This window comes from Eschrichtius robustus, chromosome 4 (genome assembly GCF_028021215.1).
Source record: "Eschrichtius robustus isolate mEscRob2 chromosome 4, mEscRob2.pri, whole genome shotgun sequence".
NCBI classification, from domain to species: domain Eukaryota; kingdom Metazoa; phylum Chordata; class Mammalia; order Artiodactyla; family Eschrichtiidae; genus Eschrichtius; species Eschrichtius robustus.
The window spans coordinates 53210121-53238033 of NC_090827.1; the positions used below are offsets into that span (position 1 = coordinate 53210121).

Genomic DNA, 27913 nt, shown 5'->3' on the forward strand with positions numbered 1-27913 from the left:
CACCTGCTCTTCCTTGGACGTCTGCTTCAGGGAGGCCTCTCCTGCCCACCCTGCCTAAGGTAGGTCCTGCGTTCCCACCACCGCCTTATTCAGAACCTCAGCCCCTTGACGACTCTCTTCCCAATCCTTAGAACAACATGCAACTATTTTATTCACTTGTGTGTTGACATGGGGTTTGTTTGTGTTTGCATGTGTTTTCCTCATCTTTCTCCTTTATTAGAATGAAACCGAACAGGCATCTTGAGAGCAGGAAACCTGTTTGTTGCTGTTGTATCCCTAGTATCTCACATAGGCCTGATGTATAGCAAGTACTCTGTCTCTCTCTCTCTCTCTATATATATATATATGTTTGTTGAGTGAATGAATAAAAGAACCAGAGACTAGAACATAGGACCTGGGGGGGTCTGATTTCACTCCAATCACAGATCACCTGGTGGGCCCCTTTTAAAACACTTGATTGGTATAAATGGGCAGAATGGGTAAAGTCCCCAAACCCTGGATCCTTCTCCTTTTGATAGAATTCCACTGATCCCCGAATGATTCTTTTCCTATTCTTATGTAGCTGGCTTAGACCACAACTCTACAAAGACATTTTAATGTGATACCACTGGTCCCTGACTTTCTCTCATGCCTGTGTCTGGCTTGGCCTCAGCTTTAAAGTCATGTTAATGACAGAGGCCACCACCTGTCCTTCAAAGGGCTCACAGCGTCCAGCTGGGGAATGAGGCAGGTGAGATCCCCTACTGTGGAGGAGAGGGGTACCCAGCAGGCTTTGGAAGAACCTAAAAATCAGAGCCTCTTCCTGAGGAAGAGCAGGGGCGACAGGGAAGGGGACACACGACTCTACTGCATATCCTCCGTGTATCTGGGTTCTCCCGTATTACCTCGTTTAATCCTCACCATGGTCCTGTGATATGGATGTTTTCACCACCATTTTATAGTTGAGAGTTGTAGTGGGAAAATATGGGCTTTTATGTCAGATTAGCCTGCGTTCACATTTCCCCCCTTCCCAAATTAGCTGCTGTAGGGCCCTGGGGCAAGCTACTTAACTTCTCTGGGCTCAGTTTCCTTATTTTTATTATGAGGCTAGTAACAACTACAGGTGCTGTGACTATCTAATGATGAAGATAGATGACACATTCGTTGAAGTGATTTTGTGCTCAGCACATACTAGAGACTCAATATATCACAACCTTTTTTATTAAGAGATTTGCCCAAGAGTCACACAATAAGTGGCCTGGAACTTGATGACCTCTTGCTTTGTAAGATCCTAAGGATATTTTCTCTACAGGCCATATGGTTTGTCTCATTTCCCAGGTCAGGAGCTCTCCCAGGACAGGGATAGTATCACCTCTTTTTTGGTTTAGTGGCCTATATATGCAGTGGTTATAACTCACACTCCAGTCTCCTGCAATAAGATAGCATGGATTATGCTGGTAATTGGGTTTTCTACTCAGTGGTTTGTGTGAATATTGATAGACTAGGCAAATGGTCCTCTGAAATAAGTGAGCACCCAGGTATCCCTGCCCCCCTTATCCTCCACCTCGAAGAACAGCTCCCTCTGTACACACATCTAACCAGGGAGAGCATAAAACAGTTTCAGTGATGTGACTCATTCATGTTTTATGCACAAACATCGTGAAAGAAAATAAAATTTATCAGAGTCACACCAAGAAGGATGAAGGACATCTTAACCTCTGCTAAACTAACAAATTTTTAGTCAGCAACCTGGAAACAGTTGAGGTTTTTATATACAGTATTGTGTATGTATGTACCTATCTTCTGATTCATGAAGTGATTCATTCCCCCTCCCATCCCTATGCCCAATCCCTAAGAACTGCCCATTCCTGTTATGATTTTCTGTTAAAGCCACGTTTTTGCTTTCCATCCCTGCTCAGGCCCTCTGCATCCTTCCCTCTCTACGAAATTGTCCCTGCAGTGGTCTCCCTGACCACTGACAGTCTTACATTCTAGAATCCAGGCTCCACACTGGCACCAGATAGGCGGCTCCAAAATGCCACTGACCATGTCCCACTCTGCCCCACTAACCTTCAATATCTTCCCTTGTCTCCCCCGCTGCCATACAGCGCTTTAGCTTAGAACACAAGTCTCAACAACCTGACGAGAAGAAACGTCAAGGGGCTTCCCTGGTGGCGCAGTGGTTAAGAATCCACCTGCCAATGCAGGGGACACGGGTTCGAGCCCTGGTCCGGGAAGATGCCGCGGAGCAACTAAGCCTGTGCACCACAACTACTGAGCCTGCGCTCTAGAGCCCGCGGGCAGTAACTACTGAAGCCCGCGTGCCTAGAGCTCGTGCTCCGCAACAAGAGAAGCCACCACAACGAGAAGCCCTCACACCGCTCGCCGCAACTAGAGAAAACCCGTGCACAGCAACGAAGACCTAGTGCAGCCAAAAATAAATAATTTTTTTTAAATTAAGAAATGCTTTAAAAAAAAAAAAAAAGAAGGAAGGTCAATTATGTCTTTGGCATTTTTTGAGTCTTAAGACCAGCTGCCCAATGCTTACTTTTAAACGTGTTTCAAGACCCTTAAGTGCCTTAGGAAGTAGATGAATCATAGAAATCCTAAATAAATAAACAAGCCTTGGACCCTCATAAAATGTGTTGTTGCCCAATCATAAATAAATCTTGCCCTCTAAGGGGACAGTGTTGTCAGGCAAATGTCACATAAAATAAACGGAAAAAGGTAAAAATGGAGTGTCTGCTTTCTGAAACAGAGAAACAGTGACCCGCACCAGGCAGTAAAGACAGGCAGGTCATGGTTTCTTTCCTCCAATCCCACCTCCTAACTTTACACACCCGAACCACACCCCTTGCTGATTACAGCCCTATCTGCAGCAACAAAACAATGTTCCCAGATGCTTCTCCGGGCTGGTCTGAGCTGCAGTCCTCTCAAGTTAACTTGCGTGTGGTAAGTATTGTTGCAATAACTTCAGTGCTGCAAACCTCTTGTCTTTCTCTTTCGTCCTCCTTCAAAAGAAAAAAAAAATTATTCTAAAAGTAACAAATTCTGGAGCCAGTAAAATCTTACCACGGGTAACTAACACAAGGCAGAATTGAATAATAGTTATTAATCATTTGCTTCGGTGAATTTTTGTTAAAACCCACATGTCTGCAACATGTAATTGTCTTTTAAATTAAATTTGACAGTGGTGATTCATAAGAGCCTGTGTATATCATGACAGTTTCTTTAAAATGAAGGTACATTTTTTAAGAGAAAAAAATGTTCTTAGACATGAAAGAAGAAATTATCATATCATCATTAAGGCTGGTGTGTTTAAGCAGAATATTCTAAAATTCCTTCTAGAAACTTGTTTAGTTTGTAGCTGGTTTCAAGATTTGCTGTTGGAATTACTTTTGCTAGTGTGGGGCAGGGGGACACGACGTCTGCTTCAGTCATTTTGAGGTTTATTATTATTTTATTGTCCGAAGTTAATTCTAAATGTCTCTGTTTTTATATAACAAAAACAATTTTTTGAGATCATCACAATCTGGCCACTTGTCGCCTGTCCTGATTTGTATCATTGTTATTATGGGCAGTATTACCAAGGCAGATCTCAGTATTTTCACTGTTAAGGGAATGATTAGCTTTTCTCATTTGTATGATTTAAAGAAAGGAGAACAAAGAAGGTTTTTTTCTCCCTCTTACTTCCAGGTCTCTAAGGCAAACACATTTCTTAAAGATGGTGGATAAAAGGCATGTGCAGTTTGGGAGGTGGTATTTCTGACATCTAGATAGATGTATAGTCTAGAGATTTTGAAATTGTGTGTATGGGACATAACAGTTTCTGTATTCATACATTTGTTCATTCATTTATTTTTTTTAAACACTCATTATTGAACCTTTACTCTGCTCCAGGCACTGTGTTAGGATAAAAAGATGAGTGGCTAGGACCCATTGTGCTCAGACTCCAGTAGAGGTGAGGGACCCGAAAACAACTGACCTTAAAATATAACCAGGACCAGACAGGCATCTTGAGAGGCCTTAAACACACTGAAAATGTGTGGTGTGCTACATGCACACCCCTCCATATGTAAAGAAGTCTGATGTAATTGTGATGATTTCCCTCAAAGTTTTCACTATTTCATTTCATTTTATTGCCCCAACTTTATTGGTGCCTTAAGGATGTGCTTAGTTTACCTCTTGCAAAGCAATCAACCCTAAGAACAACCCCAATGCACTTGAATGCATTAGCAAAATGCAGAGGAATCCAGAAGGACTGAGCAAGCACCATTGGTTAGCCATCAGTTTTATTGAGAAATTAGCACTTAACACTACTTTCAAACTCATTTGGGTGTTATGGGGATGGGCAGGGGAGAGGGGGGATGAAAACAGAGATAAATGTATGTGCTTTTAATGGCTGCCCCTCTTAGCGCATAGATCATGCTCTGGAAAAATACATCTAGAGGCTTTGGGGAGAAAAAAATGTTTTATAATTGTTTGTATAGGCTGCTGCTTTTTTCCTGAATTAAATTTGTCAGAGTTTAAGCGTTTCATGGCCACCAGGTAATTGTATTTTCACTGAAGTTTTGAGATCCGTTTATACTGACTAGAGCACTCACAAATGGTTTTGTTATCTTCTTAGAAAGTATTGGATGGGACTGGCTCAAGTTACGGATTACAGACACCACCCAAATTCACCATTCTGTAACTTCTGACCTTTGATTTTATGGCTAAGGACCAGCACTATCTTAACCCTCTTTACTTCCATCACCAGTACAAGTTGTTGGCATTGGGTGGAATGGGGGGGTCTTCCACCCCATCCCTCGCAAATAGTACAAAATCTAAAATTATTTAACAAAGTTGACTGTTTACCAAAAAAGTTTTCTAAAAAAATCAACTAAGTCCCTTCAAGATGTTTGTGCTGAAGTGGATGCAGCTATTAGCTGTCTTTTACCAGGTAAGTGATCTTCAACCCCATGATTCAAAGAACAGATGATTCCAATTCAAAACTGAGTTACAGCAAGATTTAAAATACAGTCCTGTACATCATAGGTCTTCTAGTTCTTTTAGCCAAGATATTAAATCTGAGACAATTGCAGGATTGCTATACTGCTATGACCAGATACTAGATATGCCAGGCATGGGTAGAGCCAAGCTCTCTGCAAGTCCAGGAGCTGGTGATACCCTCTTCTCTTTTTGGGATTCCCCCCTGCTGAGCTCCTATTGGAGACAAAGGGTTCTAAGAAAGATGTGAAGAGAGAAACAGAATAAAGGCAAGATATGAGTCTGGGGAGATAAATAATTGCCTAAGTGAGGAATATGATTTTAGTTGAGAGTTTTCATAGTTGCATATGAATTGAGACTTCAAAGGTAACTCCAAGATTCATTCACTCAACCAATAATATTTCAACCTTTAATTCTGCAAACAGAAATAAACTGTGGGATGAGCTGGAAGAACTCAAATTAAACTCTTTCTTGGAAAGTCTCTTTCTGCTCCTTTACACCAACTCAAGAGTCATGGTAGAGGTCTTAACTAATTAGATAATAATTCTGAGCTAGAGCACAATGATTGGATCCCACTTCTGAAAGAGATAAATGCTTGCTCCCCAGTTATAACAGAAAGGGAAGCAGCCTTCTCTTCACTGTAGGATAAATGGTTTCATTGCCACATTTGGTATGTTCATTAAAATGTGTTCCTGCACACAAAAAATTTTTTGTTAGATTAAATGGAAGGATATAATCACAGATGTCAATAGTGGTTAACTTTGTATGGTGGATTTAATAGAAATTTTTTTCTTTTGACACTTTTGTGATTTTTAGAAATGTCTTCATTGATCATATTAGTTGAGCTAAGTTTTTAAAATTATACACGTTTGGGGTGAAAATTAAGTGGGAGGGGAAATTTGAAATTAGAGGGGAAATGTGTGTTTTATTTTTGTGTAAAAGACTTAAACTCCATGGGCTTCCCTGGTGGTACAGTGGTTAGGAGTCCCCCTGCCAACGTAGGGGACACGGGTTCGAGCCCTGGTCTGGGAAGATCCCACATGCCGCGGAGTGGCTGAGCCCATGTGCTGCAACTACTGAAGCCCGCGAGCCTAGAGCCCGAGCTCCGCAACATGAGAAGCCACTGCAATGAGAAGTCCATGCGCCACAACAAAGAGTGGCCCCCACTTGCCACAACTAGAGAAAGCCCGCACGCAGCAACAAAGACCCAACGCAGGCAAAAATAAATAATAAATAAATAAATAAATTTATTAAAAAGAAGAAAAAAGGCTTAAGCTCCACTACTTCAATACTCAAATCATCATTTTGGATAGACTTCCTTTAATAATTATAATAATTTAATTCTCAACCCTCCCTGAACCTTGGAATCACCTGGGAAGCATTAAAAATATCAGTTCCAAGGCCAGACCAATGGGCCAGAATCAGGATGGAGCCAAGTGGTTGGTATTTTTAACAGGTCAACTCATTACATAATCTAAGGTTCCATATTATAATTTTTCTGTCTTCATAGCATTGACCAGGAAGTTACATTACTTAGAATTAGACTCCACGGGCATTTTACTGCTTTCTTCTATTGTCAGAATGGGTGGGTTTTGGTAACATCTGATATAAAAGTTTTCCAGCTCTAGGGAGTAGAACTTGGGACTTTGATCAGTCATACAGTCAGATATGATTCACTGGTGCGTGCACAAGATGTACTGCTTAACAGAACACCATCAGCTTGTTTTAAATGGGCATTTAAATACCGGGTTACCCTGTGTCAGCCAAGTCTCCTTTCTAAGCGTCCCCACTGGTCACTTGCTAAAGCAGTTTTAGAATGGGTTTCTGAGAAAAACACAGACTTTTCTGCAGCCATGCCTTTGGCTTATCTCCGTGTTGAATTAGGATGGCCATTAGCTCACCTCCATGCTACACTAGGATGGCCTTTTATTCAGGTACATGTCCTGGTTGCATCTTTTAATTTTTATAACAATGCATTTGCCTTATACAGCTTTCCTTCTGTGTACCTGTTGCTATGTATAATAAGCAACCCTAGTTGGGAATCTGAACTCAGGTTCTTGCCAGAGGCTCTAATTAAGCCTCACTTCTGCCCAAATCTTATCAAGCCCCAGCTGGTGAAAATACTATTCACGGAAGTTTATAAAAGAATATACATCCATGTGTTTCACTGAACAATCTAAAAAATCTGATTTTTAATCTTGAATCATCCCAGATTATCAGAGGGGTAAATACTTAGATGGGATCATTTTAGCTTCTCGGTGATTGCTTTCAGTCATTCTACCCTAGCATTGTGCTGTAACCCTATATTAGGGTATAGGTTTGGGAAAGTCATTGTTCTGTTTATTTTAGAGATACTGATAAAGGCTTTAGCCACTGCATGTCACAAATAATCTCCTTTTTGAGGAGCTTGATGAGAAATTTCTCTAGGTCTCAATCTGTTTTCATTTTATGGACATGATCAATCTCCTAAATGTTTATGCTCCCTCTTTGCTTTGCCTGGTAGTGATCTCAGAGGGACAGCAGTCAGCCCTCCCTCCAGAAGAGAGATCTTAGTCCCCTGCGAGGAATTGAACCTGGGTAGCCTGGACGGAAACCAGGAATCCTAACCGCTAGACCACCAGGGGCTAGAGGCTAGAAGCAAGGTGGCCCTAGCTCTTTCCCCTGTTTGAAAGCAAGAATGTTTCAAGGAGGCAAAAACTGTAAAAAACAGGTACAAAGTTTATTATTAGAGACACAGCGTAACATGTGGCAGAGCACACAGAGAAACAGTTTACTTATTTAAGTCAGAAGCAAGGCAGAAATACATACCCAGAGAGAAAGGGTATGGGTATCCTCTCTAACGAGGAGGAGCGCAGTAAGTCAGAAGCTACAGAAATACACACCCAGGGAGCAGTGCAGGCGTCCTGAACGAGGAGCGTAGTGAAGAGGTGATTTAACTCCCTTCTATAAGACAGTCCTTCCCGGTCTTTGTTTACATTTGGCCAATTATCTTGCTTCTTTGTTCACACCTGACTGGTCCTAGGATGCTCCCCAACATGTGTGTGCAAATTTTTGCTAAGATGGATCCCACTGCAGAGGCCTGTGGGTGCATGTCCACACTTTTTATCGGGTGGTGCCACCTACCTTTTTGACCCCCAAGGAGCCTTCCTGCGCATGTGCAGAAAGGGAAGTTTTCCTGACCTCAGGAGTGGTCATCTTATCTCTTTGCTTCAGCAGAGCTCAGCTTCTGCCACTAGCTTTGTCCTTAGAGTGTCTGGGAGAGAACAAAGCTTCAATTTTACTCCACGTGACAGACACCAGCTGTCCAGCCCAGGGGCCCATCTATCTCCTACCTCAGTAGGAATCTCAGAGTCTAATTTGCAGCCCATGTTGAACACTGTACAGGAAACTGAGAGCAAGCACCAAATTTACTCCAGGTTTTATTTTCCCTGATTTCTTCATTTTTGTATCTTGTTATGTATGTAAGCTTGTAAACTGCTCAAATCTTTTTAAAAAACAGGACAAGAGTATGAATCAGAATTTCTCAGCCTTGATACTATTGGGCCAAATAGTTCCTTGTTGGTGGGAATGGGGGACAGGGGGGAGGAGGAGGGAGGGGAGGCGTCCTTGGCCTCTACCTACTACGTGCCAATAGCAGTTGTCCCCCCACCCCGAGTTGTGACAACCAAAATGTCACCAGGCATTACCAAATGCCCCCTGTGGGCAAAATCACCCCTGATTGAAACTCACTGGTTTAAATGAATAAATAATCTGATATTGAACATGTAGGGGAGGAAACGTTTTCCTCCACCCTCTTAGGATCCCTGGCTGGGTCTGAAAATTAAAGTAAGACAGTTTGACAGAAGAAATGCATACAAATTTTATTAAATTTTTACATATGTACATGGGGACTTTCGTAAGAGAATTAAAGACCCAAAGAAGTGACCAGAGGGGAAACTTTCATACTTTTAGACAAAGAAACAGTAAACTTGTGAAGAATTGACAAGACAAGGGGGTTTGCTCTAGGGGTACTAAATGGTGAAAAAGTAACAAGGTTTGTTTACTCTTTTTTTTTTTTTTAAAGATTTATTTATTATTTATTTATTTATCTTCGGCTGTGTCGGGTCTTAGTTTCGGCAAGCGGGAACTTCATTGAGGCACGCGGGATCTTTCGTTGTGGTATGTGGGCTTCTCTCTAGTTGTGGCGTGCAGGTTCCAGGGCGTGTGGGCTCCGTAGTTGTGGCGCGCAGGCTTAGTTGCCCCACGGCATGTGGGATCCTAGTTCCCTAACCAGGGATGGAACCCGCGTCCCCTACATTGTAAGGCAGATTCTTTACCACTGGACCACCAGGGAAGTCCCAAGGTTTGTTTATTCTTGACCCTAAATTCCATCTCTGGTGATAAGGTGTCTGCCTCCCTTCTGGTACAGGGAGGTTACCTTTCACATGAGACACTTATCTCCTGCTTTCAGGGAAGACAGGTGAAGGGAGAGACCTTCCTGCTTTTGCCATTTTCTCAAACTCCTTCAGCTTAAGATATTCAATATGCCAAGATGCCACATTTTAGGGTAGCTGGTCCTGAACCCCATCAAGCACTTAGTAGTTTCTAGGCTATGTGGAGGCCACTGTCTTTGGGAAAAACCAAGATCACTGAAGCCCAGTGACCACCCTCAGAAAAGCCAAAAAAAAAGGGAAAGAAAACTTAAGTTCTCAGAATGCACATAATTACAGATATCTCATATCCGAAGTTACTATAACTCCCTGTAGCTTTCGTAATGACTGTGGAAAGGAGGAAGCGAAGAGAAGTTACTATAACTTCCTGTAGCTTTCTCAATGACTGTGGGAAGGAGGAAGTGAAGATACTATCATTGTCATTTACAGAAAAGGCACGGAGATAGCCAAGTATTGATGCTATGGTTAGAGCCCAGTATCCTGACCCAAGTCCAGTGGGCTCTTCACCACACCACCAAAGGGTTAAGCAAGTTCAAAGAAGGGAGAGAGGCAAAGCCAACTTGGAGGATTTGGAATGGCTTCATGGAGGAGGTGGCATTTGAGATGAGATGTTGACAGGTCGATGGGGAAAGTGGAGGCAAGAATTCACAGCCGGAACAGCACAGATGGAAAGTTTGCAGAGCAGTGAGGAATCTGACTGGATATGGGAAGGACATGGTCAGGGAAGGACTGGGAAAACAGGGTCGGTCAAGTTGTGAAGAGCTTCTGAGGGCAGGCTTACAGGGTGCGGGTGTGCAAAGGCAGTCTTTCCCTAGAACCGTGTGTGCCCGACACCCCTTAACAAATTATAAGATCAAAGTAGAGAAGAAGCTTAATGAATTAGGTCCCCAGAGAGATTAGTGATGGTAGAATGACAGTGGGAGCACATGTATCATGTGCTCCTTATCCCCTACCCTCTCCCCAAATTGCACACTTTGGTGAGCCAAGTCCCCTTCACTTTCTTGATGAAAGGAGGGTTACTGGACTCTCCTGGTGTCCGAAAAGTTCCCAGTCTTGCACTGTCAAAAATACAAGAGGGCTCCTCATTTAAGCATTATCAGGCATGAGCACCATTTTAACCATGAGGGAAAATGGTTTTGAGTGGCATTTTTTTAAATAAAAGTAATTTAGTTTCCATTAGAAAATGCCATACCTTCAATTATGCATAATCTTTTAAAATTTCCTTATAACTGAGAGTTTTCATTGTTTTGATTAAAATTTCAGAAATGACATAATCGGTGGTACATTACACAGAATCCTATTGGCATACAGACAATACCGAATTCTGTATGAGATCCAGATAATTGGCTCCAGGTGCAGACTCAGACCCAGGGACTAAAAAGGCAGGCCTGCTGTGGAGTGTCTGGGTGCTGGAGAAGATCAAGAAAGGGGATTCCTTGATACGTGCAGGATCTGAATGTTTCTGGGGGACAAGGCTGCAGGGGGATGGAAGCCAGATACAGATGAGTGACTAATCTTCTTTCTTTACTCGCAGTCTATAGAAAAGAAGGGACCATCTCCTTAGCTGTGGCCTACATGGGGGCTTTCCTAGGTTGGGCAGGAAGCCCTCCTCCCACCCCCCAGTGGGTGACCAGAGGCTTTTTGTTTATAGAAATGATTTAGTTTAAATTAGGAAATGCCATACCTTCAACTCTACGAAATCATCTTTTAATTTCCTGATAACTGAAAGTTTGTATTGTTTTGGCTAAAATTTCAGAAATAACATTGTAGGGGAAGAAAAATAATTTTCCCTCTACCCTTTTATGTCCTCGGCCCCTGTAACAAAAGATAAAGAAGAGAAAAGCAGAAGTTTATTAACACGTGCATCTCATATACATGGGAGATATCCAGGGAAAACTGTTAACTCTCAGAGGTGTCTTAGAATTCAGGCTTAGGGACTTCCCTGGTGGTCCAGTGGGTAGGACTCCAAGCTCCCAATGCAGGGGGCCCAGGTTAGATCCCTGGCTGGGGAACTAGATCCCATATGCCGCAACGAAGACCAGGTGCAGCCTAAATAAATAAATAAATAAATAAGAATTCAGGCTTAAATACCATCTTCAGCTAAAGGCAAAAGAGAGAAGGTGGGGATAAGCCATTTATGGGGAGGTGGCTGGGTAAACAAGGGTAAGGTTTGTTATGCAGAAAATAACTCCATTGAAGGGTTTCTTGTAATTTAGAGTCATCCTTCTTTTCTTGGTAGGAGAGGGAGACACCCTTACAAATGGATGTTTCCTTTATAAGTATAAATTAGCCACCTTAAAGGGTGACTTCTACTCTGTTTTCCAGTCTTCTCCTGTGTCTGCTGTTTCTTAAAATAATCAGCTCAAAATAACCGTTATCCTAACGAGGCATATTTGCGGATGGCATTTTCTGGTTTACAACATAACTGGTCTAGTGTGACGCAGAGGCTGCAGAATTCTGCTTGAGACACACAGGAGCTGGAGGGATGGAGTGGGTCGTTCCCTGCTCCAGATGCAGACTCAGACCTGGGAGTAGAAGACAGGCCTGCTGCGGCATGTAGATGCTGCAGAAGCTCAAAATGATCAAAAGCAGGCCTTTCTCAGTTGACTTTATTTTACTTTCTTGTCCCAGAAGTGGATTGCATATAACCCATGGAATTATCTGGTAGGAAGCTGAAAGCCAGAAGGAGGTGGACAGAGGAGAAAGGAGGGGATGGAAATCGAGGGAATGAAGAGCCCTGGGAAGCCCAAGTGAGTGATAGGCAGTGGTCTCTCCCGATGCCATCAGGATAGCTCAGACTGGCTGAGAGAAATAGAGCCCAAGCAGGACCCGGGCTAGTCAATGAAACTCCTTCCACAAGACAGAAGACTTGGTAGAATGGAAGAGCTCTGACTTTGGCTTTAGCTCGTCTGGCTTTGAACCAGCCTGAGTTGCTTAACTTCTCCTGGTATCAGATATCAAAATAGAAGGCAAGATTGTTATAAGGCTAGAATCCAACAGCCTTAAGATTGCCAAACATGGAAACTGGCAATAGCAACTGCTCAAGAAATTTCAGTTTTCCTTCCTCTATCCATGAATGAACAATTGTGTTTTCCCAAAGGAAATGCTCTTAAAAGAATTTAGATAGAAATCAAATAAATCACTGCCGCCATTAGTGTGCTTTGGAACCCTATGGGGAAGGGGGTGGAGAGAAGGGCAACCTTGGAAAGCCCGCTGTTTTTGCTTCCTCCCCCTCTTCCCATTCCTGGAAACGCAGGGAGCAGTAACTGCCCCACGTTGGTATTACCATATACCAAAATCATTCCCCCAACGCTCCAGATAAAATACAGGATGCCCAGTTAAATTTGAATTTCAAATAAAGAATGAATAATTTTTCAGTATATCTCAAATAATGCTTGGGACATAATTATTCAAATTTAACTGAATATCCTGTGTTTTTTCCCTAAATGCAGCAACTCTATTTAATCATTTAACCATAATTTCTGTTTTTCTCAATTTTAAACCTAGGTGCCTGCTTCCCAGATTCTTTAGCAATCTATGAGTAAAAAAGATAGTGGAATTAGCAGGTATTGGCTAGGATGTGGAGCAACTGGAACTCTCATACATTACTGATGGGAGTGTAAATTGGTACCACCACTCTGGAATACTGTTTGGCACTATCTATGAACCCTAGGACCCAGCAATTCCACTCCTAGATATAGACACAACAGAGATACATACATAGTTCACCTAAAGTTATGTACAAGAACGTACATAATGTATGTACTGTACTATTGATAATAGTCCAGACTGGAGATAATACAATGGTAGCACAGATAAATAAATTGTGGTATATCTATACAATGGAATATTATACAGCAACGAGAATGAATGAACACATTCATTCTTGCGGCACACAACATGGTTGAATCTCACAATCATAATTTTGAGCAAAAGACGCCAGGAATAGAAGAATAAATAGTGTATATAATTCAATAAATATGTCTCAAACACAGGCAAAATGATTCTCTGGTGTTAGAAGACAGGGTAGAGGTTGCCTCTGGGTGGAGGGTTAGACGCCCTTTGAGAGTAAGGAGGGCTTCTGGGGTTCTGTAAGTTTCTAGTTCTTGAATCAGGTTGTGGTTACAAGAATTGTTCACTTGGTGAAAATTCATCAATCATGTTTACAATTTCTATACTGTATATATAGTTCATTTCAATTAAAAGTTTATTTAAAGAAGAAAAGAACAATAGAACTGGGGAGATTAAACTGTCAACAGAGGAACCATAAGTAGAAGGAAGAGAGAAGAGGCAAGTTTGGGGGCAGTGGGGTACCCGGCAGGACTTGCCACACAGAAGAGGCATTTCAGGCAGGAAGTGAACAAATCTTTGGGGGCACGGGGTTCCTGTCCTGATCCCTGAGTTCCAGCACTTGCACTTTGAACATTTTTTGAACTCAAAAGCGTTGTGTAAGGTTTCATTCCTCACCAGGACAGTTCGTCGGGCCTACTGCAGACACGACATCTGTATCTGCTAGGAAACTACACTAGATAGTCTTCAGAATCCCTCCCGATGCCCCTGTTTCATGATGTTGGAAATGTTCTCTAAATCACAGTTTCTCACCTCAGCCCAGTTCACATTTGGTGATGGAAAATTCTTTTCTAAAAAAAAAAAAAAAAAACCCTGTGCTTTTCAGGATGTTTAGAAATATCTTTGGCCTCTACCCCCTAGGTAGTCCTCACCCCCAGTTGTAACAACCCAAAATGTCTCCAGACATTGCCAAATGTCCCCTGGGAGTTGAAGTAATCTCTGGTTGAGAACCAGTTCTCTACAAATGTATTGTGAACCCTTGGGCAAGCTTTTATTGACTGGTTTCAAGATATTAAAAATACATACACACGTACATACGTACGTACGGACATAAAAAGAAAGCGGTTAGTCACAAGCTGTCTAGCTTCCGGTAGTCCCAAAAATTTGCATGAGAAGGGACATTCTAGGAGAAGGCTTACCTTTTATTCCTGAACAAGGCTTGCTCATTTCTGCTGGCCAAGATTTATAGTCCCTGATTGGTAGAGTTCAATGGAAAGAAGAATAAAGGCTTTGGAGCTCCGTAGAACTGAGTTCAAATCCCAGCCCTGCCACTTTGTCACTCTGAACATGTGGCTATTTTCTGTTTCTTTCCCTTTCTTCTGTAGCCTTGTGGGAGAACTACCCACATCTTACAATTCCTAGGGGTGTAAAGGAGGTATGGGGTGGGAGGAGTATTGTGTTTCCCTCCAGAGCCAAGTACTACTCTCTTTCATTTAATTAACATTCATGAAGTACTTACCCTCTGCCAAGAATCACTCAAAGGACTTTTCAAATTTTAACTCATTTAATCCTCGTGACAACTTTGTAAGTTGGATACTGTTAATATCCCATTTCACAGATGAGGAAACTGAGGCACAGAGAGGTGAAGTAACTCGCCCAAGGCCATGTAGCTAGTCACTGGGAGAGCTGGAGCTTAGGGCCAGAGTCCATGACCTAACCACTCGATCGTGCTCTCCACTTTCTCATCTTTCGGTTCCTGTAACATTTCCTGCGAGGTGCTCGCCATATCTTTTCCCTGGAGAGACTAAGAAGAGGATGTGGGACCAACACTAAGTCTTTGAGACAAGCCTTATTTTCTCTTCTACAAAGAGGTTGGCCCTGGCGATCATGATCTTTCCTTGGCCTTGGCACTTGACCACTTTGCCTCAGTTTTCTTGTCTGCATTAAAAAGGGTCTTATCATCCTTAATTCCCTGAGTGCTCTGGAGTGCAGTGAATATTAAATAGAGACCAATGTTAAGTAGAGATCAAACATGAAAAGCACAGCACTCTATACGTGTGTAAGCCATTGTGATATTGGCAACATATCACGTGCAGATTTTTTCCATCAACTTTCACTGGCACCTGTCTCCCATGTATATGGCGATTTGCAGATTTCAAAATGTCTTCACATACGTGATCTTATTTGAGCCTCCCCAATACTAGCAGTGACTACAATTCAAGCCTTCTGATTCCTAAGGCATTGATCGTCCTATCATCACAGTGTCGTTAGCCTCGGGGTGCTGGGCTCCCAGGCGCTTTTCCGTACCATTAAATCAGGCATAGACCCTGCTACTTGGCAACATTTAGTTTAAAACAGACACAGTGGTGCATATGTCAGGTCATTGACACACAGGAAACACGGTGTTTCATAGACATAGTCTGATCACATTAATACGACAACTCAAAGAAGAAAGTCACATTATACTCGTTTTAAAGATGTTAAAACTGAGGCTCAGAGAAGTTAGTTTATTTGTCCAAGGACACACAGAGGGTGGAAAATGTCTGCTGCAGGTGTGGGAAGGAGACCTTGAGGTACAGCCGTGCATTTCTATCCCTACACTCCGACCCTGCTTCCTGCTCCCAAAAGCTAATGTCTTTACTGTTCTTCATGCATTCCACCCTCTTTCTTTCCCCTGTGCATTTCCTCACATTATTTCCCCTGCCTAGAATGTCTACTATCTATGCCTAGACAAGAATCCCATGCCCTCCAATCAGCCTTCTCCAACTTCACCAAAACGAATGATAATTCTACTTCTGTTACTTTGGAAAAAAAACAAAAAACACAAAACTTGTTCCCAGATCGCATGTTTGGACTTCTCCAGCTCAGGACCCTGAGTCAGATGCTTCTCTTATACCTCCCACGGGGTCAAAGAGGTTCACAGAACGGACTTGTTTTGATTGAAATTAAATACCACCACTTCCTCTGTGAATTATACTTGTCCATCCGGTGCTTTGCAAGTGTCTCTGCAGTTTTAGGTCTTTAATTTCACTACTAGAGATTCCCACCTCATGAGTTCTCTTCTTAGTTTCTCCTCCTTATTCAAAGTTCTGATACCCCCCTCTGGTTTTGTAACTATACCCAATACCAAAATGAAGCCAGGCTTGCTGGATAAAAAGACTTTGAATGAATTATCCTTTTCTCTTCTTGTCCCCTTTTGATTTGGTTCTCAGAGGAATCATTAGTCTGGGAAAGGAGTCAAACAAATATGATTTAGAGTTAAAGCAGTCAGATTAGGCAATAATACAGCTGGTCCCCTTCACCACTCTTACTTTTTATTAACCCCTCTCCCTTAAGAAGCACTTGGGTACTTATTGAACATACAGATTCCTCAATCCCTTTCCAGACCTATTAGATTAAATCCAAATTTCTAGGGATGTATCATTCTTAAAAACCCCCTCAAGTGATTCTTACACTAAAGTTTAAAACAATAAAAGGAAAATTGGTCAGTTATAAGCAAGTTTTGTATTGTATTTAAATAAGTCATATCACAAATGTTAGCTAACATTATGACAGTGGTTTCCTAAGACAGAATATCTATAAACAAACCAGTTGACAATAACTGCTATGGAGAATAGTTTAATTCATAAAGACTCCGCTATAATGAGAAACACAAAACACGTCTATACAAAAACTGAAAAGTTTGTGTCTTACCCCAGCACAAATTTACATTCAACCTATTAGACAAGGGAATACTATCCATTCTGATGACTTCTAACCACCACCTCTCTGCTAATTCATTCTTTCAACAATATTCTGCTGCATATCTGCTGTGTGTCAGGCACTGCTGTAAGACTGCCTGGTCAGCCCTTTATTACTTTAGCTTGTCAGTTAATAGTCCGCACCACCACATAGCAATATATTTTCCTGCATTATCAGCAAAGGCATTGTTGCCCTCTCAGTTAGTCAGAAAGGAGAAAGACCTTCTAATTCTAGTTAAATATTTATACTTATTAAATGTTTGCAGTTTCAAACATGATTCTTAGTGTGATTTGACCATAATTATATAGCCTTCTCAATCTGGGTGGTTTTCTCTTTGTGTCATAAAGCAAGTTCTTGATAATAAATATTTGAGGCACCTTTCTAAGGCAGTTCAAAGTGCTCTGGCATTTGTTATTCCACGAACTTCCACTTCATGGGGAGTTGGCTGTTGGTGGGAATCAACTGATAACAGTCAGGGATCTCAGAGTAGACAAATGAGTCAGGAAGAAATGCAGAGCAAGGTGAAGAGCTTAGAAGGCTGATTAGGAAGGACTGAGGAAGAGTGATATGACATATACACAGTGGTCTCCAGAACTGGCTGTATCAGAATCACCTCTTAAAATTTTTACACACCCAGGGTCCACCCCAGGCTGCTGAATCAGAATCAAGTATCTGTATTTTTAACCAAGCACTAGGGATTGGGAAGCCTTGTGGTAGAACCTTTGACTGGGGCCTTTCCTGACAACATAGCGGAGGAATATTGAAGGAGCAAAAGCAAAGAGATAATACGGGTGGGGGGATGCCCTGTAACTAGTCAAGGGAAGTGTTGAAAGTGACCAGGGACCAAGACTACGGAGCTCAGCATTATGGTTAGATTCGAAATAAGAAAGGAGAAATTTTTAACATTAGTCATTAGTGAAATCATTTTAGTGAATCATTTTAGTGAAATCATTTTAGTGAAGACATTTTCCCTCTTGAGAGTTCTGACGGGGTAGCAGCTCACAAGACTGAACTTGATCGCTGGATGAAATATGAGAAGTATACGCACCACTTTGTTTGAGGGACACTTACTTCCTACTGGTTTTGCAACCACTGGGTTTTTCTGTGGGACTTGAAGCCTCTTTTTTCAGAGATACCCTCACAAAGGGAAATTAATCTTTTTCCAAGTAAACTTTAGCTATCAGGACACCACTAATAATTAAGCAGTTAATGCTGACATTAGCTAGAAGCATCTGTTTTAATAATAATTTTATGCAGAAGTAAAGAACTTTATCTCACAGACTTCTCTTACAGAGCAACTAAGACAATGTCTTAGTTACAAAGTTAATGGAATAGCTTTGTAAAAATTGATTATAATTACTATTAAATAGAAACACTTCAAATGCAAAATAGACATGGTTCAGGATGGTTGTCTTGAAAATTGCTGATGAAAAGAGAGATTGGTGAAAGGAGAAAAAGGAAAAAAACAAAACAAAACACACAACCAGACAACCTGAGAATGGAATCCTCATCCCCTCTCCTTTATGTTGTTTTTCTTTCCTTTATGTTTTTAATTCTCAAATATTGGCAATAGTCTGGAAATTTTATGCTAAGTTAGCTGAATGTGAATGACCCGAAGCCAGAGGGATGCAATGACATGTCTTCTGAATTGGTATCTACATTATATCCAATACAGTTAGGTGTTGAATACTGTTTTGGTTTTGTTTTCACAGGCAGTACCTTCTTGAACTTAGTCTTAAAAATGAATCCAGTTGTTTTGCAGCCAACATATGGCGCAGGAGGTGTGACAGTTAGTGACTGGCAAACCGGCGTGTTTGACTGCTGTGAGGACATGGGGATTTGTAAGTGCACAGCGTTGTTGCTTTCTCCTGGGCTACAGTCGTGCAGTTGCTGACATCACAAAAGTTGTTTGCTTATCCTCTCAAGGGATCCATGTTTTATTCTAGAACTCAGAGGTCACAAGGTGGAACCACTGGGCAGATTTTGCCACAGGATGTGTTTTGTTTGCCCTGTATATAATGACCCCTCTCGCTGTATTAATTTTCAAATAGTAGGAACCATACAAAAATCAGAACCCACATAAAAATCTAACTTTCCAATCTAGATTTCCAGCTTCTCTTAAAAATTTAGAAAATCTGAAAAGGGGATCCCTCATTCTCAACTGGCAGAAGTCAGTTGCTACCAAGTATTAGCTAAACCCATTCAAAGGGACCATCACTCTACAGTTTGCCATATTTATGTCCACCATCCACTATTGGCTATTTTGTGGGTTTTTTCCAACTAATTTACTCATTCATTTTTACTTGCCTGGGCTTGAGTTTGTGATTCTTGTCCAGATCAATCACCTCTTTTTATATTTTTCACCTCTTTAGTATCCCTGTGTTCTTGATGTGTTTCTCCAGTCTTCTCTCTACCTCTTCCTTTCCATACAGTGGTGAGTCTGTGTTTCTGGTTTTCAGTATTCTTGTAACTCTTGTGGCTGTTCCATTTCAGGAAGCTTTCAGGTTTTTAGCTTTCCTGACGTTTAATTCCTTCACACTACCCAACACACTTTTGTGTAAGACAATTTCCTTGTTTCAGAGTCTATTGCCGAAAGAGTTGCAGACATTCTCTGTGTGGCTGGTCTTTCCACTGTCTTGAAAAACAGCCTCTTTTTTTTGTATATGATGGAAGTTCCAAGTTCAGTGGAGATAGCCTTTTGCTTAACGCCATCAATCAAAAAACAAGACCTTTCTTATCTCATGTAGGGTACAGCCATATCAAAACTCTACCCTAGAACTTTTCAAAATAGACTTGTACTCAGCATGTTTGTGAACAGTTTCCTGTTTGTTGCTATTTTCTTAGGCCCTTTTTTGTCTTATACAGACTCTTTAAAGTGAAATTTCAGTATGCTTTTTAAGCTTTTGATGCCAATACCCCTTAACTTTTACTTGCTTCAATCCTCATAACAATAATAGGCCTCTATTCTTTGCCAGAACAACCATCTAGAATCTGTTTCCTACTGCTTTTCTCGTTTTTCCAATTATTTCTTCACTCAATGTTTTCTGACCCTAAACACCCTCCCACAGTTTTCAGAGGGTTTCTCAGACCTCCTGACGCCACAAACTTCCTATTCAAGGATGATCCAAATGTAAACAAGGGTAGGCAAGAAATAATTTGGACGTGCTCAGATCGGCAAGGCAGGAGATTTTGCAATTATATCTGACCTGGCATATGACAAGTCAATTTTCCCCACCTCCAGGAGTGTAGGGTCCAGAAGCAAGACATAAAGAGCCAGGGGACCCCAGTGTTTTCTCTGAATGTCCATTAAGGCCATTTCCTGAGTGAGCATCTTTTTGAAAGCGGTGTGATTAAGTCAAACTCACGATGACCCTGACTGATTCCTCTGTGTGATTTCACCCTGCCCTCAGGCCTCTGTGGGACTTTCTTTCCCCTGTGCCTTTCGTGTCAGATTGCCTCTGACATGAACGAATGCTGCCTGTGTGGAGCAAGTGTCGCCATGAGGACCATGTATCGGACCCGATACAGCATCTCGGTGAGTCACCCATGTCCACTGTGAAATAGTAACCCAGACAGGACAGCCCGAGGGCCTTCCTTCAGTCTGACTGGATGTCCATGATTGCCTTCCTCACCATCATGACTTGACCCTAGTCTTTTCTCCACTACCAACCTAAATTTTTTAAGTGATTTACAGAGACCATGTGGCTATCTATCCTTTGGAATATATTCATAATAAAATCTTTTATTGATCCAATAGATATGTCTCTGAAAAAGTTGCTGGCAGTGAGCAGGTGAGGGATGGAGGTCAGCACAGAGTCCTTAATCTCTCCTGGCTTTACTCAGAGTCAGACAGAGGACCCTGCAGGGTGGGTGACAGTTGCTTAGAAAGCCTTGGGTAAAAAAAGGGTGTGTGATAGCTCCCCTCAGAGCTGGCACATTGGTGAGACAGTTACGTCACTGGTAACTCATATACCAGTGTTCATTCATTCAAAAGGGATTATTGAGCGTCTAGAACGTAGTTAGGTCGTAAGCTGAAGTTCACTCATTCAACAGGGATTTACTGAGTACATAGAACATGCAAAGAACTATTACAGGTGTTAAAGACACATCAGTGAATAAAGGAAATCAAAATCGCTGTCTTCATGGAGCTTACCTTCTTTTTTGTTTTTGAGATTTTTATTTAACATAATTTCAGACTTGCAAAAATGGTACAAAGACTTCCTGAATATGCTTCACCCAGATTCCCCAAATATTAAAAATTTGCCACATTTGCTTTATTTTTTCTCTTTCCTCTATCTATCTATGTATCTATTCTATTTTTTTCTGAATCATTTGAGAGCAAGTTCTAAACGTGATACCCTGTTATCTCTATTTCAGTGTGTATTTCTGAAAAACAAGGACATTCTCTTACATTACCACAGTGCAATTACCAAAACCAGGAATTTAACATTGATACAGTACTATTAGGTAATTTATGGATATTATTTAAGCTTCACCAATTATCCCAATAATTTTCTTTAGATGAAAAGAAAATCAATCTAGAAGCAAACATTGTATTCAGTTGTCATGCCTCTTTAGTCTTCTACAATATGGAAGAGTTTCTCAGTCTTTGTCTTTTTTTTTTTTTTTTAATGAATACAGATCAGTTATTTTGTAGACTATCCCTCAGTTTGGCTTGTCAAATGTTTCCTTATGATTAGACTTAGGTTACACACTTTTGGCAGAAACTCCACAGAAGCGATGTTAAGTTTGCTTTGCATCACATCAGGAAGCACGTGACATCAATTTATCTCATTATGCGTGATGTTAACTTTGATTCCTTGGTTAAGATAGCATCTGTCAAGATTCTCCACCACAAAGTTGCTATTTTCCCCCTTTATAATGGATAAGGACTTTTTAGAGAGATGTAAATACCCTGTTCCTCATCAAACCTTCACCCATCGAAGATTCTTGCCCGCATCAATTACTACTATGATGGTTATCAATGGTAGAGCTCAGACACTAATGGAAGAAGATAGCTGCACTATAACTAAGTAAGAGTATAATCTATAGGATGGCGATAAGTGCAACAGAGAAAAATAAAGCAAGGAAGAGGAATAGCGTGTTGAAAGGTTCTAATTTTGAATAGAGTTATCAGGAAAGAGCTCAGTAAGAAAGTAAAGACCTAAAAGGATGAGAGGATGGCTCATCTGGGGAAAGTCCAGGCAGAGGAAATAGCTAGAGCCAAGGTCCTGAAGTAGAGCTTACCTGGAATGTTCCAGACACAGCAAGCAGCCAGAGAGGCAGAAATAGTTTGGGGGGGTGGGGGGAGGGAGACGGGAGCGTGGAGAGATAATACAAGAAGATGACATCAGAGCATTAGCAAGAATTAGACATTCTAGGGCCTTGCAGACCATTATAAGAACTTTAGCTTTTATTCTAAGTGAGCTGGAAAGCCATTAAAATTCTTTTGAACAAAGAAGTGACAGGACGGCTTTGTGTTCCTGAAAACTTAGCCTCTGCCCCGCTCATTGTGACCGAGAACAAGTTACTCATCTTACTAAGCTTTGGCTCCCTCACTGATAAAATGGTAAGAATGATACCTCCCCCCCAAGGTGGCATAGTAAGAGTCACATGAGATCATGCATGGAAAGGACTTAGCACAGGGCCTGGCAGGTAACTTTGTTCTTAGCTCAGCTGTTTTCTCCGGGCGGGCTGCATTCCTCCTGTGGGCTTGCTCAGCTGCCTGTCTCTCAGCACTCCCTGCAGCTCTCACTTATGCCACTCATTTATGCCAGCATAACTTAACACAGGGGTTCTTAACTTTGTGACTGTCCCATAAACTTCCCAAAACTGTACGCTAAGTGTTGGGTGTATGTAGCTGTGTACATGGGTGTGAGGGTGAGACTCTCAAAGTGGCCCGACCATAGTGGCGTAGAGGAAGGGGTGCTTAGCTGGATTCTGGAGATAAAGGTTCTGGGAACAGCTCAGAAAATAGCTAACTTCTGGACTCTCTGAGAAGTCATCTGTCAGCATCAATTTTCTCATCTGTCGTGAGAAAGTTGTGCAAGATGATTTCTAAGGTCACTTCTAGGGTCTGGGATTCTATGCTATAATAAGTTTCCTTGGTATACATTAAATAAGTGTATTTGTAGACAATGTATCTCTCTTCTTCCTCCTTAGAACAGACTTCAGAAATGGCTAGTAAATCCTAGGACTGATTTATATAATTTATATAAATAATAATATTATATTTTATATTATATTATATATATTATATTATTATATAATAATATAATAATATAATTTATATAATTCAGGTTCTTTGCTTTGTTTCCCCTTTGCATCTATGCAAACTTTTGCATCTATGCAAACTGCTCCAATACAGCCTCTCTGACCTGACCCTGGACACAGAGGCAGGACACAGTCAAGACAGCATCCCTTTGGCTAGGGCCACAACCTCTGCAGCAGAGGAGAAAGAAAAAAAACAACCACTGATTGAACGCCTAGGTGCTGGGATACTACCTTAACATATATGTGCTCATTTACTACTTACAAACTCTTTATGGTGCAGGGACTGTTATCTCCACTTTATAGACATGAAAACCAGGACTGAGAAAGGCTTAAGGTCACAGAACATGTAAATGCTGAAATTCGGGCTCAAGTTTATTCTGACTTGGAGTCAGGTCTGGTTTTTCCCACTTGACCATCTTGTCTTCCCAAATCCAAGTGTATTCAGCCATGTACCACAATTCATTCGTTTATTTGCTCAACGATTCTGTAAATAGTGCTCATAACAAGACTTCTTTTTTTAACGGCTTCCAAAAAAATGAAGCACCCGTCCCCTTTCCCAAACAGAGTGATGAATGCAAAATCTTTGCTTCTGGCACCCATTTCCCAAGAAGCTGTTCTGGTCAAGGCGTTTATGTCCCTTATCAACTTCAGCATGGTATAAACCTGCAGTTCATTTCCTCTCATTTGAAAAAGGAATGTTTTTTCTTTTCTATATTCTCTCTATCTGTATTATGAAACAGACTTAGAATTAGGGTGTGTTTTCTAAAGGTTTCCCTAGGTCTCTCAGCAAATAATAGTGGGACTTTTTCGCCCTAAAAACTTCCTGAGGTAAAAGACAGGCACAGACATGCTGGAACAGAAAAGTGGTTACATCCTTGTTGAATATTTTCTTCTTTGTAGCATATAATATGTATTCAGCAAGTGTTGGTTTAATGAAGGTTTAAAAGATAAAAAGAATAAAAATAAACAATGAACTAAAGAATGAAAAAAACAAGTACTTTGAGGAAGGGTTAGAGGATTTGGATGCTTTATCAGGGAAAAAGAGAAGGCCAAGAGACTGAATTGTCTTCAAGCTGAATATCCATTCCTCCATCTGATGAAGGTCACAACATTAGAAGATTTCTAACATTGTTATCTAGTTGTCCACTCTTTGTCCCACATGCTTTCTCTGTTAGATGAACATCAAAATCACTGTAGCAAAGAAAAAAAATTTTATGAAAAATAAATCACTTATAATCTCACCATTTAGGAGCTCCCAACCCTTATATACTATAGATCTCTCTCTCTCTTTCCTGCTCTCTCTCTCTCTGTTTCTCTCTGTCTCTGCTCACACTGTAAATTGGGAGTTGTATTAAATTCAACATTTTAAAGAATAAGTGCGCTCCAAAAATGGAGTTCAAAATTATTTCAATCAGTCAAGACACACAGTCATAGAATCTGGTTTTCAGACTAGGACCCTCAGATCACTCAGTGCCGACTACACAGAGCAGGAGTCCCTTCAAGGGCATCTCTACCCAAGGGTCATTAAGACCCAACTAGACCTACCATGAAGAGGGCCCTCAAAACTTTGCAAAGGGCTTCCCTGGTGGTGCAGTGGCTAAGAATCCGCCTGCCAATGCAGGGGATACGGGTTTGAGCCCTGGTCCGGGAAGATCCCACATGCTGCGGAGCAACTGAGCCCGTGCGCCACAGCTACTGAGCCTGCGCTCTAGAGCCCGCGAGCCACAACTACTGAAGCCCGCGCTCCGCAGCAAGAGAAGCCACCGCAGTGAGAAACCCATGCACCGCAACGGAGAGTAGCCCCTGCTTGCCTCATCTAGAGAAAGCCCGCGCACAGCAACAAAGACCCAATGCAGCCAAAAATAAATATAATAAATAAATAAATTTATTTTAAAAAAAACTTTGCAAAGCAGCCCATTCTACGAATGAATAGTGGCTTTTCCAGACACTATTCATTATCTTCTTTCTTCTTTCCCCCATAATTTATATATCCCTCCCTCACTATGGACTTCCTCCCTTGCAGAATAGCATGAGGGATGTCAATGGAAATGGCTAGAGGGATACAAGGTGAGGCCTCATCTGGCACTATACTCACAACCAATTGGAAAAATTGGTGCATTACACAACTGGCTTTAAAGGGAACAATTCCACGTTAATAAAAATAATAAATAAACCAAAGTTTTCTTAAAAAGGAGCAAAAAAAGAGACAACAGATGATAGAGAACTGGGGCTATAATTGTAATCTGCAGATCATTTGAAATGGTATGTTATTATGAAAAAGGCACTGGCTTGAGAAGAGTAAGACCAATCACTGCTACCAATTTATGTGATCTTAGCAAGTCAGTTAACTTCACTTGGTCATCAGAAAAATAGGGATAACGTCACAGAATTCTCATGATAAACAAGTGACATAAAATGTATGTTTTAAAGAGGTATGAAAAGTTAAACAAATGCAAGGAATTGTATGATTGTATTTATAGGCTACATGTTGATCCGTTTGTTTGTTTTTTAACAGGGGTCTATTTGTAATGATTTCCTGTGGCTGGCATGTTTCCCTAATTGCACCCTTTGTCAACTCAAGCGAGATATTGAAAAAAGAAAAGCAATGAATGCTTTGTAAAAGATGCTTGGTAAGTTGGTGGGAATTCTATGATTTGTGAGTATCAAAACAAATTCTCAAAGACATCTTTGATTTCTTTGGTACTCTGTCTCACAGATACATGAGATATCCCTTACCAAATGGGGGGTAAATGACTTTCAATGGCCAGCCTACACCAATCAGTTGGGAGTCAGCTTCCCAGAGCCTGGATAGGGAGGGCTAACCCTGACTGGATGGGAAAGAATTCTGTGATTTGTTAGGATGTCTGCCACAGGTGGAGTGGCCGTGTGATGTAACAAATAAACATACCACATCTCTTCCATACCTATCTTAACTACATCATGATTTAAGGTAGTAGAGATACGTGTACGACAGAACATTCATTTCCCTAAGCCTGGATCACAGGTCCACTGCTGCCAACAGTAACCCATTGAGATGTTACACTAAGTGTGACTGGGTAACATATCTAGTTATATGTTCTTGTCAACTCCACAATATTGAAATAATAATTCATTCTCCAAAGTGGTAGAAAGCTACCTTAGTCTCTATAAATTAAGTGTGGACAATTCACTCAGTTATCCAAAATGCCCAAAGCTCCTGTTTAGGAAGAAGATCACTGACTTTTTGGTGGCAGTATGGTCAAAGTTGGGCAGCTACTCATTTACCTAGTTCCCTAAGCTCTCCTGGTCACATTTTTAATCCTCTCAGTTCTTCATATATTTTTCTCAGGCCAGAGGGCAAAGGCTTACTCAGTCTTGCCTTTCCATCACTTACTGCCAATCCCATTGAATTTGTTATCAAAGTTTTATCTTCACCTGGAAATAGCTACTGTCTACAAAGTCTTATCTCCCAAAGTCTTATCTCTCAACCGCTGCGCCACCCGGGAAGCCCCTAGTACCATTTTAGTATCCTAGTATTTGTCTTCTGATTGCTTTCTTCAATGTGCTTTACTCATTTACAAGCAGAGTCAAGATGGTGAGTTTTCTTATTCTTTTTCCTCCTTGTACCCTACCTCCTGAGAATTGGCTGTTGTTTATCTTCCCTAGCATTGATGTTTCTTTAAAGCCCTTTGTTACCAATGTGGCTCAGAATTTTGCCAAAGTAGCCCTAGTCTCGTACTTAGAATGTGGCAGTTTACTGGTCTAGTCATCCAGTTAATGAAAAAAATTGTTTTGGGGTCTCTGCCTTTAGGAGTCTCTTACCTTAGCATGTTTGATGAGTCATTGCCATTTGATAAGAGAGGTTAGCCCTGGCAATCTACAGAGCATTCTGTTGGTTTACCCAACCACCTAGCAATGGTGTCTGATGCATAGCAGACACTTAATAACTAATGTGGATGAATAAATAAATGCAACTTTCAAGCAAGGAAGCATAATGAGGCTCCAACCTAGAAGACTCATCTGAATCTTAAGTAGTGATTGTGACTCTTCCAAATAGGTTGTACTGAACCACGGGCCATTATTTGATATAGATTTTAAATATGCAGCAATTTGGCAGTAGGGTAGCAGTGGAATGAAAGTTTTGATACTTGGAGCAAGATAATGTAAAGATGGAATTGATAAGTCCTAATTCATTCATCGATTTAGTCTTTCTTTCCTTTTCTTCTTCTGATTTCTACAGGTCCAATTCACATAGTAGTGAAAGAAAATGCTGGAATGAAATACTGCATCTATTCAGTGCTATCTCACCTCAAGTCTTAGAAATTAATTCAGCTAATCATATGGTTTCAAATGGCTTCAAAACATTTTTAATTTTTGGTTTATTTTGAAAGAAATATATTTCCACTGCTGTTCTCTAAGATGAATGCCATTAAAAAATGAATTTCCTCAACAATTCTTGTGTCTTCAAATACTGCTTCATGGAAAATTACAATATGCTTCTTTTAAAAATGAGCCCAAGCTTGTCAAAATGTCAAAGTTGAATGATGGGTTCGTAGAGACTCTTCATTCTACTTTTCTACCTTTACGTAAGTTTGAAAATGTCCAGAATAAGAAGTTTTTTTAAATGTTGTCAAGTAAAAGCCTTCTGTTATTTTGGATTTTCCCTGCACTGGGAGACTAGGTGTTACCCTGCACGGCCCTTCACCCCAGGAAAGTGTGGTTTCCTCCCTCAG

General features: G+C 41.0%; 1 protein-coding gene and 1 long non-coding RNA gene across 2 annotated transcripts in view; one reads left to right on the plus strand and one right to left on the minus strand.

The window, feature by feature from the left end:
* LOC137764077 (placenta-specific gene 8 protein-like) lies at nucleotides 1–27610 on the plus strand. Its single transcript, XM_068542728.1, has 6 exons — nucleotides 1–59; nucleotides 2847–2931; nucleotides 18641–18769; nucleotides 20339–20463; nucleotides 25717–25831; nucleotides 27421–27610. Exons 3-5 carry the CDS (start codon nucleotides 18670–18672, stop codon nucleotides 25819–25821), a joined length of 330 nt encoding a protein of 109 aa, XP_068398829.1. The 5' UTR covers nucleotides 1–59; nucleotides 2847–2931; nucleotides 18641–18669; the 3' UTR covers nucleotides 25822–25831; nucleotides 27421–27610.
* Nucleotides 23650–27913, minus strand: part of LOC137764079 (uncharacterized) — a 10463-nt gene continuing 6199 nt past the window's right edge. The window contains exon 2 of the long non-coding RNA XR_011073907.1: nucleotides 23650–24392. This is a non-coding gene — a long non-coding RNA (uncharacterized lncRNA). The remainder of the gene's footprint in view (nucleotides 24393–27913) is intronic.

Bases quoted from the DNA above. Each gene is read 5' to 3' on its own strand.
- LOC137764077 (XM_068542728.1), top strand. From the start codon at position 18,670: ATGAATCCAGTTGTTTTGCAGCCAACATATGGCGCAGGAGGTGTGACA. The intron at 18,770-20,338 runs GTAAGTGCACAG...CCCTGCCCTCAG, and splicing joins CTGTGAGGACATGGGGATTT to GCCTCTGTGGGACTTTCTTT. The intron at 20,464-25,716 runs GTGAGTCACCCA...GTTTTTTAACAG, and splicing joins GGACCCGATACAGCATCTCG to GGGTCTATTTGTAATGATTT.